We start from the raw sequence: 14,574 nt of genomic DNA on the forward strand, positions 1-14,574 counted from the left end.
TGCTGCTGCTATCACGCACAGAAATCACTTTTTCCATAACTACCAACGTAATAGATGCACTGAGACTAAAGCTGCTTTCAGGACTGCCAGCAACCACTGTAAAAGAGTAATAAAAAATGCAAGAGAGCTATATGCCCAGTCTGTTAAATCCAAGGTAGCTGATCAGCGGCTTGGTTCCCACCAGTTTTGGCAAATAACAAATAGGATCCTGAACAGAAGTGTGCGTTCTATCCCAACCATTATCAATGGACCAGAGGTCATCTCATCAGCATCAGACAAGGCCAAACTATTTGCAAAGAACTTTGCAGCTAATTCTACCCTATGTGACGAAGGCCATCAACTCCCCATATTTCCTCCTATAACACAGAACACGCTAGGTAACATACAAATATCCGTGCATGAGGTCGCCAAGCTAATCAAGAACCTTGATTCCAGTAAAGTAACTGGCCCTGACGGCATCCCAATTATAGTGTTAAAAAAGCTTCAACCAGAACTTGCTCCCATACTTACGAAACTGTTTAAGTGCTGCCTTAAGGAGAAGTGCTTTCCGACTCCCTGGAAAACCTCATCAGTATGCCCTGTATTTAAGAATTCAGGTGATAAGTCATCTCCCTCTCAGTACAGACCAATAAGTCTCCTGTGTGTTATGAGTAAGTTGCTGGAATCCATATTAAATAGAGAAATAGTCAACCACCTCAGCAGAAACAACCTTCTTAGTGACACACAATATGGATTCCGTTCTACAAGATCTACCGCAGATGTGCTAACGGTTATATCTCACAGGATTAGTTAATCTCTTGACAAAGGCTTCCTTTCTAGGGCAATTGCTCTTGACATATCAAAGGCCTTCGACAAAGTATGGCATAAGGGTCTACTTCACAAGATTTCCAGCTACGGTATAACTGGAAATGTTTTCTCAATCATTAAATCATTTCTCTCCGATAGGCTCATAAGAGTAGTTGTCAATGAACAAAAATCAGAGGCCTGCAGTATTAATGCTGGAGTCCCTCAAGGGTCAATCCTGGGCCCAACTCTCTTCCTGATCTACATCAATTACCTCCTTAAACACATACTTAAATCATTCGTTGACATCTATGCTGATGACACGACCATCTACGGCAACACATCAAAGGCTGTAAATGACAAAGTTCTCTCTGATTCTCTCTCCTCCGATCTCGAGCGCGTGGTTCAGTGGGGGAAGACGTGGCTGGTTACCTTTAATGCATCTAAAATAAAACTCCTATCCTTACATCATCAATGCTCTGATCCCCATCTGGCATCAATTGGGATGGATGGCTCTCGTCTGGGAGAGGCCCCGTGTTTTGATAAGCTTCTGGGTTTGACCTTACTCCTGATCTGAAATGGAACACGTACATCGAGTCTGTTGCCAAGGACGCTGGAAAGATGGTGGGATCCTTCTACCGCTCCAGAAGATATCTCACTAACAATGCAATTCTCTATCTATATAAAAGCCAAGTACGTCCAAGGATGGAATACTGCTGCCATATCTGGGCAGGAGCTGCTAAAAACAGCCAATCCTGCCTTGACAGAGTACAAAATAGACTTTGTGGCTTAGTGGGGGATGCCCTTTTCTCTACCCTGCAACCTCTCTCCCACAGAAGAGACGTTGCGAGCCTATCCTTGTTTTATCATTATTTCCATGGCAGGTGCTCGTCTGAACTCCAATCTCTGGTCCCCCCTCGCCAATCTTTCACGAAAAACACCCGTCTAGCCGAATCCACTGTGAAAAATTTCCCCCACTCTTTATCTGTGCCTAAATCAAAACATGGATTCCATGAACAAAGCTTCTTTCTTAGAACTGCACGCCTGTGGAACTCTGTTCCGTCTGCCTGCTTCCCACCTGACTACAACTTGGATGTCTTCAAGTCCAACGTTAACAAATTCCTAATGAACCGCCCCCTTAAGTAAACACTTCATCAAATCTCCACACTAACATACTGTACTTGCAATAACCCTTATCCCTGAGTGGCTTCCGGGGCCTTGATAAGTGGTGACCACCGTGTAAAAAAAAAAAAAATATATGAAACAGAAAAAGGGGGAGGGAATCGACAATACAAAAATATGTGCTAATGCATAGGGGATAAAAGTTAATGAGTGTACAGTGGTCAAAGGGAACATGTCTTAGTAATCGTTATTAGTAGAAATTTGGTAAATTGGATTACTTAAGAGGATGGCTCATCAAGAATTTGTTCACATTAGACTTGAAAACAATCATATTGTAGTCAGTTGGAAAGCAGAAAAACAGAACAGAGTTCCACAGGCGTGCAGTTCTAAGAAAGAAGCTTTATTCATGGAATCTACATTTAGGTTTAGGCACAGATAATGAGTGCGGGAAATTATTGATAGTGATTTCAGCTAGACAAGTATTTTCGTGAAAGTTAGGACAAGGGAACCATAGATTGGAGCTCAGATGAGCACTTGCCATGAAAATAACAGTAGAGCAGAGACAGGCTCGCAACATCTCTTCTGTGGGAAAGAGGTTGCAGGGAAGAGAAAAGAGCATCCTCCACTAGACAATGAAGTCTATTTTTAACTCTACCAAGGCAGGACAAGCTGCTTTTAGCAGCTCTTGCGCAGATGTGGCAACAATACTCCATCCAGTTGTCAGAATTTTTCATTTTAATTTAAAGTAAAAGAGTACCTCAATATGTTTTTTGAGAAAGAAAAATTACTTACATTGAAATTTGGATCATCAATATCAAGTTCTTCCTGGACATCATAACTACATCCTGGCATTTCACCATCATTTTCATAACCAGCATCAGCATCATCTGACCAAGCAAATGTGAAACAACAATTTAAAAATAAATTTTAAAATTCAAACTTCTTACTTCTAGCAGTAGAACAGAAAAAGAGATTCAAAATTTTAATTTCCCTCATGCATTTTTTTTTTTTCAAATAAACATTATCAGATGTTAAAATAAAATTGCTTCAGTTAAACGTTTCATCATCATATTCACGTTAACGTTCATTTTACATTATGGCATGCGTTGGGTGTCTTTTAGAAATTGACTTCCAAACTAACCTACCTCTGGTCAGTCTAAGACTTGCATTACACACCCATCATGTCATCTCTCTCCATGCAATACATATCTCCAATCCTCACTAGCCAGATTTCATTTTCATACATCATGACAGCGATAACACTCTGCTTGTTGGTAATGGCAGAAATTCCATGAATTTACTTCACATTACAAATCCATTCTATCTACTTTCCACACATTTATTGACATGTACAGAAATTCTTAATTCTTTTTTAATACAGTTTTTCTTGCATGAAAATTTCTTTACTTTTTTTAAATTTTTTTTTTTATTATTACATTTTCACCCCAAACAAGGCACATTGCCACTTTGATGTAGGGGCTACTATCAATGACATAATCTACAGCGGTACTATGTGGGGAGTTGGGCAGCAAGATGTCGGTCCACGTTACACTTGAACTTCTGCATGTCAGTACAGTTGGGGAAGCAGGAACCCGGAAGGGAATTCTAAAGTCTAGCGGATCTGGGCAAGAAATTACTGAAGTAGAAGGCTCTCTTACATCTAGGGATCTCTACTGTGAAGACGTGGGATTTAGTTGCTGGTCGGGTTTGTCAGGGTTATTTACATTGAGGGGGTACGAGTGCTTGCAGTTCGTCAAAGCATTCACTGTTAAAGTACTTGTAGAACAGGCAGAGGGATGCTACATTTCGTCGATGGGACAGAGGCTGAAGCTTAGATGACAGTTCAGGACCTATCAGGTTGACGACTCTCTTTTGAACCTTGTCTAGGAGTGAGAGACTAGTAGCAGATGCACCAGCCCAAATATGACAACAATACTCCACACATTATTTCTATTTATAATGAACATTCAACTGTATAAATTCAAAACCCAGTGCTTTTGTTGTTGTAATGGTGGTCACTTCGATTGACTTCCCTAGCCTGTACTATATTCCAAATCATAGTGGCCCATGCATGGCAGTCTTGAGCAAGAACACACAAGATTCCACCATTGAAGACCTGTGAATTGAGACTTCAGCCAAATTTTCATTGATGGTTGTTGTCCAGGTCTTCAATTATCTTCAAACACACTTGTATCACTCAGACAGAGAAGTAAGGAGGAGTACACCATTAGCTCTCCCACCAAGCTGCATCTCCAAATCATTAGATATATGATTGATTTTCCAGCACTGCAAGATATGCCCGAGGCAGTTATTGTGAAGAACTTCCAACTTCTGCTAATTAACTACCCTTATTAGCCATTGTCAACTGATTTTCAAATTCTGTTTTAAAAAAGTCAATCTCATATTGTTTTATTTTCTGTTTACGCCTACACCAGGTATTGAAGATTCTTTGATCCATGTATTACATAACAATCATACTATTTACCACCAAAATGTTTGATTTCATTTCTCTGTCACTTAATTTGAGTCTCCCAGCATGAAAAGAATCAATTCTATTTTTGGTTGAATTAATTTCTTGGTTGAAACTTTTTCATAACTCCATATTCTTGGAATCACAATTCAAAAATAGATGGATGGAAAATAAAATAAATAAAAACTGAACTACGTGTAAAAGAAGTTTTTTTTTTCCCTCAGTTCCACTGTTGTATTCTTGATAAGTATCAAATTACTGCTTGCCTTTCAAGAACCAGTGATGAAGTCGTGCACTGGATACATTTCTTGAGTGGCTGACATATTCATAACCAAAGACTACAAAGATTTTAACTTCAAATGTACTTTATTTATATGCCTAATGGATATTCATTTCCTGAATTACGAGTTGTATGAGGTTGGACCATTTTCTCAGGGATTGTAAATGTCCTTTAATTCTAAGAACCATACAGTCTATAGCCTTTAAGTCAACCTATTTCAAAATCAGCTATGCTAGTTAGAAAGAAAAAGAAGGAATGAAACAAAAAATAAAAATTTTTAAATAAAAAAGATTATGATGAAGATGAAATAAAGTGTCTTACCATAATAAGTTTCATCCCAGTCATCATCAGAAAATACTGGTTTTTCATCTCCTTTTTCTTTATAATTACTAAACATTGCCTGAAAGAAAGAAAAAGTACAAATATTATGAAATTCATACACCAAGGAGAATGCCTGTCATGTCACTCATTTAAATCTATATTCTATGCCTATAGCCTCATTGTCACTGTTAGTTAAATATTATTGAAGACAAGAGGTAAAGAAATAATAAAGATAACTTAGGTCATCCATAATTTCTTTTCATAAATAAATCAATGTAGGGGTATTACAAAACTAGGTGAGCTTTCAGGAGAGATGGAGAAAGCTTATAGGTTGTTTGGGTCATTTCTAAATATAAAAATTTGTAGGGATTGTTAGAATGATTTAGCATTAATAAGAAAAAGAAAAAATAGTTGTGATTTTGTAGGCCGGTAATAACCAAAACAAACACAATGATATAATTAACAAAATGTGTATTAGCAAAAGTATGTTACAGAAGTACACATCATGATTCTGACGCCATAACTGCCACAAATTGCTGCCAGGATGTTTCTGTGTAACTATATTTATTATCTCTGGGTAAGTTCATTATTCTAGGAATGGGTAGATTAGCTTAGCTCATAATAATCCCTTATAGATTGGCAAACATGCTCAGGTAATTTCAAGTGAAACAAATAAAAGTTAGTTCCCTTTTTGAGCTGATAAGTAATCCAGTGGTCATTTATTTGAACATAAGCCTTGAAGAACTATACTTGATGACATCAATTCAGGATCCGTGTATGTCTTAAAAGTAAAACAGACTTAATTCTAAGAGAGTTTGATTTTAAACGATGTTTAATTTCTGCAATAACTCCCAGGAAAGAGAAAGAGTAAAACACTGAACTTGTGATTCAATAAAAAGAGTTGATTGAATTCTTTTCATTGAGTTACCAAAAGTATGAACAGCTCAGTGCCACACATCTTTCAGAGCTCATAAAAAACTGAACATGCAGGTGTGATACTATGGAAGTACTACACCCATTCACCCAAAGCCACCCCCACCCCCACCCCGATAATAAGAAAAGAGCAAAAGTATAGAAAGTAAGATTAGTAAAAAGACAATGTGGAGGCTGTCAAGATCTTTTGAATTCTTGAGACCTGAAGATACCTCACGGTTGGTGGTCAGTTTACAAATAGGCAGCTGAGAGTGGCTGATAGAACAACTGGTTGGTATGGCGATTGCAGAAGAAGTCAGTTTCTATGAATCAAGTGTGTTGGTCACTAAGACAAAATAGAGGTTGATATATTCAGAGTTAATTTTGCACAGTTGCCGATATTTGGAAGCTCAGAAGTCCCCCGAGAGAGATTGGAGAAATTGGAGTCAGATCAAGCAGAGCTTTAGCAGATAAGATGAACTGATCAACTGACGACAAAGATGCCTTGAACGACAGTCATCAACACACAATAGTTAGAGGTTCTTTATCATCCACACGCAAAGCACAAATGATTTATCAACGATGTACATAGTTGCGTTTTCTTTTGTGAATTTGAGTTATTCTATTTATTTTTTTTGTACTCATAAACTAAATGCTCACACCCTTGGTAATTAGCAATTGTCAATGTGAGAGATGACGCCATGGCCAGAACGAGAAGAGATGAAAATGAATAGAAAACCACAGCACACAACAGCATTGAAAGAGAGACGCACATTTTGTTTTATTCCTTGTGATTATGTACTTCACATTGTCACATGTAACAAGAATAATTTGATTCTTTTCATGTCTTAAGCGACTTTTAGCTATCAACATCAATGTGGGACATACTTTGGAGTGTTTCTGATGACTATGCACTGCAGCCAATATCGTCTCATTTTGATGCCACATCTTGATGCCATACAAGAGTACAGATTGGACATGTGTTGTACATTGCCATTCTCACATACAATGTTCGGTAAAATTGTCAGCAACTGCCTCGAGATTCTCCACGTGGTGGATCTAAATCATCTTATAGTAGTGTTGCCTACGAAGGTTAATTTATGGACTCTTTTGATACATGCAAAAATTTGCTTATATGGGAGTCCTCCCTACAACTCCTTTCTCATCTCGGTCTAGTCTATCATTTCATGAAAAGTGTGCGACTGAGCTCCAATCCTTGGTTCTTCCTTGTAAGATATTCACAATAAGAACTTTCCTTGCTACTAACAGAACAGAAAGTGACTTTCTTTTTTCCCCTCCGAGTGCCTAATGTCTGACAGAATTTTCAAAGAGCTACTTTGCAAGGGCTTTCTGCCTGTGGATTACCAAATACCTGTTTTCCTGTTGATTACAATTTGGTTGTTTTTAAATCAAAAATTAACAAGTTTTTGTCATTGATCACCTCATAAGTAATTAAATCTAATTCATACATTAGATCAATGTTAGTACTCCCATAATATTCCTCATCTCTCAGCTGATAATCATTTCTGACTCATTAATTCTTATTCTTCAGTGACTCTAGATAATTAGTGATTAAGTATTAAATCCAGTGGTAGTAGTAGTAGTAAAAAAAAAAAAATGATATGGTTCAAAAAGTAGTGATATTTTTCACTACTTTTTGAACCATAGCAGGTGATAGTAAGTTCAATCAAAATAATTTCCAAATGATTTAAATGTATTTGGATTATTTGGACTACTGTTTGCATTTTTGAGTGTTATTCGCACGTTTCAGTCAATATAACCTCTGACTTCCATCTGAAAAAATTCAGAAGCATAAGATGCAAACGTACTTTCACTAATTCGTGATGAAGTCATTTAATGCAAATTACAACAAAACTCAACATCTTCACAATATTTATATGAAGAGATTTTGAAAGACAACAAAAAAGTTTATTTAAAAACAAAAAAAAAGGATGGAAATAACAAACCTGCATCATTTCGTCGTGCTTTTTCGCATCAAATTCTTCGTCAAGATCAAGAATCCCAAGAGAAGAATTACCAGTCATTTCTTTTAATTCTGCAATTTTGTCCATTATCTGCTTCCGTTTCTTCTTTTTTATTTGTTTCAGTTCCTCTTGTTTCTTTTCCATTTCCTGAATCAAATCAAATAAGTTTTGTCAAGAATACGTATATATATATATTATTCAACTCTACATCACCCAAATAACTTGGATAAGTCATGCTGATCAAAGTGCATACAACATTATCATAGTGTTTGATAAGAAGAATATTTTTTCTTGACTTCCTGTTTTTATATACATCAACACATTCCTATAATTGACAGCATATAAAGTGACATTATTGTATGACACAACATAACAAGAATTTACAATTTTATATTTTTATTTTTATTCAACACAAACGAGGCATATTGTCACTGAAGCTTGAGGGGATGCTTTTTTTGTGTGTGCGTGTGTATGAGATTCTGAGAAGGGGCAGCAAGATGTTTGTTCACATTACATTTAAATTTCTGCAGATTTGTATGCCCAGGGAAATAGGGAGGGAATTCCAAAGTGGTCTGAGAAAAGAAATTATTAAAGTAGTAAAACATCCGGCATCTAGGAACCTCTACAGTGAAGAGGTGAGATTTTGCTGTTAATCAAGTGGGGCAAGAGTATTTCGTTGGGGGGAGGGTACAAGTGAAGTAAGCTCATCAGAACATATTCTTTGGAACTATTTATAAAAGAAGCACAGGGATGCAACTCTGTGGTGATGTAGTCATAGACTCTTGAAAATTCAGTATGTTATTTCTATACATCTTATGAGATGACTGACCAATTTTTATGATTACAGATTCAAATGAACAGCTACATATAAGTTCTATTTCCACTCAATTTGCTGAACAGCAGTAGTTTTTTTTTTTTTCTTTTTTGCATTTCAGTATTTAGGAGTCTGAAATCTTGCATTTTAAAGGTACAAGCATTTCCCAATATTATTAACCTGCACTGGTATATACATCCTATATATGTATTAAATTATATAAGTTTGAAAATTATGAAGACCTACAAGAAAAATGTGTTAGAAATGAAAAACAATCATATTTTTTTTTTTTAGAATTGGATAATGAACTTTTATTGCCAACTTAACTTTCACATTCTTAACTAATCTTGAACTTTCTCTGTCAAACAAGAAAAAATAATTAAAAAATAGATCCAAGATAAAGGTTTAACTGCATCAGTGTGGATAGAGAGATAAGAATCCAACAAAGTCTCATAGTATTGTGAGAAACTGGTGAAGCACTCTGGGATAGTGACAATGATGCTTTGACCCTGTGGGACCATGCCTGAACCCAATTATCATTTGTTAAAAGCAAACAACATATAAAGATTTTTATTTTTTTAATTTCAAAATTGTAGAAGATTTTCAGGAATTTATTTATTGTTTGGTTTCTTTTTGCCATCCCAGCAGATGACAGGGTGAATAAACAACTATGCAGAAATTGCCAGAGAACTGAAAGGAATATTAAACATGAAGAAAATCAATATAATACCAAGAATTGTAGGAGCACTAGGAACAGTCCCAAAGAACCTGGAAAAAATATTAGAAAACAAAATCAAGGGAAAGATTGACACTATACGACAGACCGTAATGCTGAAAACAGCTGAAATTTTAAGGAAAACCCTTGAATACAGAAACTAACTCCCATGAGCTACAAATGCTAATTGGACATACAGAAAACTGCAGCAGAAGTAAAACAAAAAGATCGAGAGGAAAACTATATAGAACCAAAAAAAACTAAAACCATAAAATTGTAATTTATCCCCCCCCCCCCCGCCAAAAAAAAAAGAAAAATATATATATATACATATATATGGTGGTGTTGGCATAGAGTAGCATCACACCAAATAATTGTAAAGGGTCACGGAGGATGGAAAGACTGAGGAAGAGAAGTACTAATTAGACCATCACTAGATGAGTGTGAAGAAGGCTGGAACTTTGAGATGGCTTTTTGCCACACAAATTTTTGTGAAGACCAATAGTTGTTGCCAGTGAGGAATCAATAGCAAGTAGCTGTTGTGATAGCACAAAATTATTTGCAATAGTTATAAAAAAAAATGGAAAATACTGAAAATCAGGAGAAACTTATTGTCACTCAGACTCCAAGGAACACCAGTTTATTATCAGTGAGTAATCTCTGATGACAGCCTGTGTGAGAACTCCTAGTGTACACATAAGTTTTTCATAAATTTAAACAAAATCTGTCATTTTATACTAAACACCAGATTCATCTGCTAATCTATATATATAAAAGCGAAAATGTATGTATGTACGCTTTTCCTCGATGTCCACAACAGGCTTCTTTCAGAGAAGCGCTCGCTCGCTTCACAACTTCTTAAAACTTTTTATATCATCTATAAATTGTAATATCTCACACTTAACCACGGAGCTCGCCTGTCTATTTAATTTTATTGACTTTCAAACGTTAATTATTCGACATTTCCCGCATCGGCACGCGTTACATTCGGTTTTCGGTATAAAAAAAAGCGAAACTCGACTCTAATCACTGGCCGAAAGCCAGTGGTCTCTAGCGAGCTAAGTAATGTTTGGTCAATGTCGACTTCGTCATATCAGACGGTAGCTTTCATTTCGAGACGAGACACTCCCCCTAATAAACAGGGAGCGGGTTTTTAAAAACAAACAAACCCATTTATTGACCTCATTAAAAACTGTCCTGCACAAAATGCTAACTGCTGAATAGCTATCGCCGTCACGTCAATCAAAAACGCGCACCTGTTTTTTTTTCACACTTTACTATTTTCAAACTGCGCGTCGTCAAGGCTTCGTTTTTTTTTTTTCACGGGAACCTGTTTTTTTTTCACATTTTCGGGTTTTTTTCACACACACCTACAAACACCCGAGCAACGCCAGGTATCCCTCGCTAGTTTCATATAAAAAACAATGTTGTAAATTCCAAACCTTTTTCTTTCTTTCTATGACTTTTTTCCTTCTCTCAATTCTTGTATTGTCTTCAGGTCTGACAGAATTCTTGATTCTCCTTGGATAACTTTTAATCTGAAAAGTTAAAAAAGATTTATTACATTGGATAATAAATTCAGTTGCAATTGTTTTTTGTTTTTTTTACTTGTCTCTCCACGAGGGCAGAGTTAGACACAAGGTTGATTTTTAATGTTGGGAGAAACCAGCTCCCTAAAACGGGGCATTCTGGTGAGTTACAAAAATAAAAAATGTATCAGTCATGAAGGATTTCTCCTCCACAAACCAAAACCAAAAATTTTGAAGCAAAAAAAAAGTGAAGCAAAAAAAAAAAATGAAGTGCAGCATGAGAAGAGATACTACACTTTGATCCTGGCCCAAAGGCTAAGAACCTTTTATTCTATTCAGTTGTAATTATTCATTAATTTTGCTTTCTATTTTGGATGTTCAAACATCACTAGAAAGGGCCAATGGCATTTTCATCAGTTTGTCATAGATAAGGACCTTTGTCATCTCAAAGAACATACTTTTGATTTGTTTCTTAATTAATGGTTTGAATTAAAGTTCAAAATGCAGGAGTAAAGTATCTGGCCATTATTTATCTTACAGCAGCATCTCTTCCAGACAATCTGTACAAAAATCCCGAGACATAAATGAAAAGCCACGGACTCAATACAAAACGTTGATGTACTACTTTAACATTAAACTTGTCACTAAATGTGCTGTTAATTCTAACACCACTTTAAGCATTTCTGTATATTGCTGGAACAATATTTGCTTCTCGTCCAGAATTCTTCCTACATTAAAATAGAAAAAAAATTCTGTATGGTGTATGTACCCGTGACGGAACAAAAATGTCACATTCCAAAATTCACATAAATTGATGAAGTAGCTTTATTTTTAACTAAGAAAATCAGATTTTATGAGTAAAAATAGACCATCTCATGCTGTTATCTTGCATAAACAAGGGCAAATAACTCCACAATAATTCAAACTTGTGAGATCAACCTTGTTATGCCTATGATTTGACAATAATAGATTAAAATTATTTTAAAATGATTTTCTTTATAAAAATACAACTAATTTATATGATTTCTTGTTTCTTTATTGGCATCATTAAGATTTTTCTGTATTTTTGTTTTTGAATATAGGGGGAATTCTGGACAATCATATAATTTTCACTAATTGTTTGGCTTTAATTTATGCAAAGTCCTCCAGACATCTCTTGACTTGCTTATCGAAAGCTTTCTCTAAATCCACAAAAAGCAAAATACAGTTTCTTCTTACCAAGGTACTAAGCAGCAGTGGTATTTTGTGCAGGAATAAAACCAAACTGCTTTTCATCTATACTTATCTAACTAAATTATTCTCTCAATCACTTTCAGGATTTGATTCATCAATGTTAAGACTGTAATTACTGTTATATAGTAGATCTCTTTAGCTTTGTAACAATTCACAATTTCAGGATAGCCTCTTTTTTATGATCTGATGTCAAGTCTGTGATCATCTAAATTCTTGTTTCAACCACAGCCTTCAACATTTCTGCAACAATGCCTAACAATTCTGTAATCAGCTATGTAGTCAGTTTTGAGAGGGGCAGGGTAGTCCCAAGATAAGGTTTAAAATTGCTTTTTTTCTTTGTATGATTTTCTTAAATTTCAGTAAAGTTCTATTTTACAGTATTTCTGGAATAGTTTTATTATTACTATATATTATTATTATATATATGTATTCTTCTAGTTTCTTATGAGGATTTACTTGGTCAGATATTCTGCAAGTCTTAAAAAAAAAAAAACAACAGTTTATACACACTAAATTGATAAAACAAAACTAAAATCTCTTTTGAGAAAATTCCTTTTTTTTTATACAAAACAATGAGTTGAACAAAATCTCATCATAATTCTCTTTATAAAATTAAAAATTAAACTTACAAAATTCTTATCAGGTTCTTGAAATCTGAAGTTGTATTCCCTCTCAAAGTCTTCTTGTTTCTGAAGAATCTTAACATCTTCGTCGATCGAATCCTCATTTCCAACAATAGCTTCATATGAAGGGATCCTGGATTAAGAGAAAATGTCCACAAAATAAATCCTACACTTTCAAAATGTGAATCACAAGTTCTAAATGTATGCACATTCTAAATGAACATGCACTCCAAGACGAGTAAAATTAATTCCCTGAATAGAACAGTGTTGTACCACCTTTATGTTCTTTATGAAGATTAAACATCAAGATATAATGACACTAAAACCATATCCTTATTCTAATTTTATCAAAATCTATTATTCTTAGAAACTGTCTAAAATTTAAGGGGTCTTGCTTAATTGCTGTCTAAGGACTATGGATAAAATTCAATGCAAATCTGATGCATTGAACTTTCAAATGGGAGATTGTGCACATATTATACCCCTTCCCTCAATCTTTAAGAAAAGAAAACTGAAATTTGGGGATTATTTGTTGAATAATGTCTAATATTTTTTGTTAAAATTTCACAAAAGTTGGAGGTATTTGAATTTTAAAAAAGGGTTTCAACCTTCTTTGTCATCTTCCTTTGTGTAAAGCTAAAATAAACTGAATGTAGCCGCATTTGGGTGGTTTTAGCCTAGTAAGCACGCTCAAAAAGTTAATAATAATTGGTTAATTAGCTTAGGAGTGAATCCTGTACATTAAAATATACAGACATAACTTTACAAAGATAGAGACGTAAAAAATGTCAGCAAGGAATATTTTTCACATATTTTTATCTTGTATATTCATCGTTTTGTTTCATGGCATCGCAAACTTTTTAAATGGATGTGTGAGTAATGGCAACTAAAAATTGTGTATCGACATTTCTAACTCGGGTCTCACCACAATGTAGTTAAACATGAAAGACACTTGTGCATGTACAGAATACATATAGTCACTAGAAGGTGATGTCGGATGGTGAAGTGAAATGAAGATGTTGTTGTGATGGCTGATATACATGTCGAGATGTGGACACAACTGGAGGAATGCAGAAATGATACACACGTTGACAAGAAAGATGAAACAATAAAAAACAAACTAACATCTGTTTTGTTTATAGCAATCTACAAACTGTTTTCATTTTTTTTTTTTTTAACGATTGAAAAGTTTCCAAATTTTTTTGCAAGGAGTAATAGATAAAAATACTAAGTAATAAGCAATTCTAAGTGACAGTCTTCTGGAGATTGAAGGTTCAATCCTCAGGTGTGGATGATACCAAAAATACAACTATGTATTGCTTAAGACTTATACTTGGTCATGACTGACAGAATGAGAGCAAGTTACCATCGTGGGTTAAATGAAAGATTTTGTATAAAATTCTATAGAAATTCTCAAGTTCAACAAAATGCATTTGAAGATGGTCAGAGGTTACATCACTAAACATTGTAAGAATAATATCCAAGATGGGGATAATAGTCTAAATAATCCAAAGATTTTTCGTCTGTATAAATATCAACCAAAGACAGACAATCAAAATGTTGGTTTTACCATTTTTACATAAAAATGTCATCCTTCTTAGGAATGATTAAATAGTTTTCTCTATATTTCTTTTTTATGTTTGAAATTATATTGGCTAAACAGAATTTTTACTGCAGGAAAGAAAAAAATGAAATTTGAAGTTAGGTGTAATTTTGCTATAATAGTCCCAAATCCAATATGGCTACCCAAAATTAAAGACCATTTTTAAAGTAGAAACTGAAGCAAA

General features: G+C 34.9%; 1 protein-coding gene across 3 annotated transcripts in view; it reads right to left on the reverse strand.

The window, feature by feature from the left end:
* The window catches only part of LOC145288039 (protein KRI1 homolog), a 76,957-nt gene that overhangs the window by 26,238 nt on the left and 36,145 nt on the right, over nt 1-14,574 (reverse strand). For 2 of the 3 annotated variants that reach the window (XM_080136055.1, XM_080136057.1), the window contains exons 9-13: nt 12,794-12,920; nt 10,845-10,940; nt 7,856-8,020; nt 4,977-5,055; nt 2,698-2,792 (exon numbers count right to left, since the gene is read on the reverse strand). In XM_080136055.1, coding sequence (XP_079992181.1) covers nt 2,698-2,792; nt 4,977-5,055; nt 7,856-8,020; nt 10,845-10,940; nt 12,794-12,920 — 562 coding nt within the window. Of the gene's footprint in view, nt 1-2,697; nt 2,794-4,976; nt 5,056-7,855; nt 8,021-10,844; nt 10,941-12,793; nt 12,921-14,574 lie in introns of all 3 variants that reach the window. The other variant, XM_080136056.1, reaches the window with a different exon arrangement.

The sequence above is a fragment of the Euprymna scolopes genome, chromosome 11 (genome assembly GCF_053919585.1).
Source record: "Euprymna scolopes isolate OS-2025 chromosome 11, ASM5391958v1, whole genome shotgun sequence".
Taxonomy (NCBI): Eukaryota; Metazoa; Mollusca; class Cephalopoda; order Sepiida; family Sepiolidae; genus Euprymna; species Euprymna scolopes.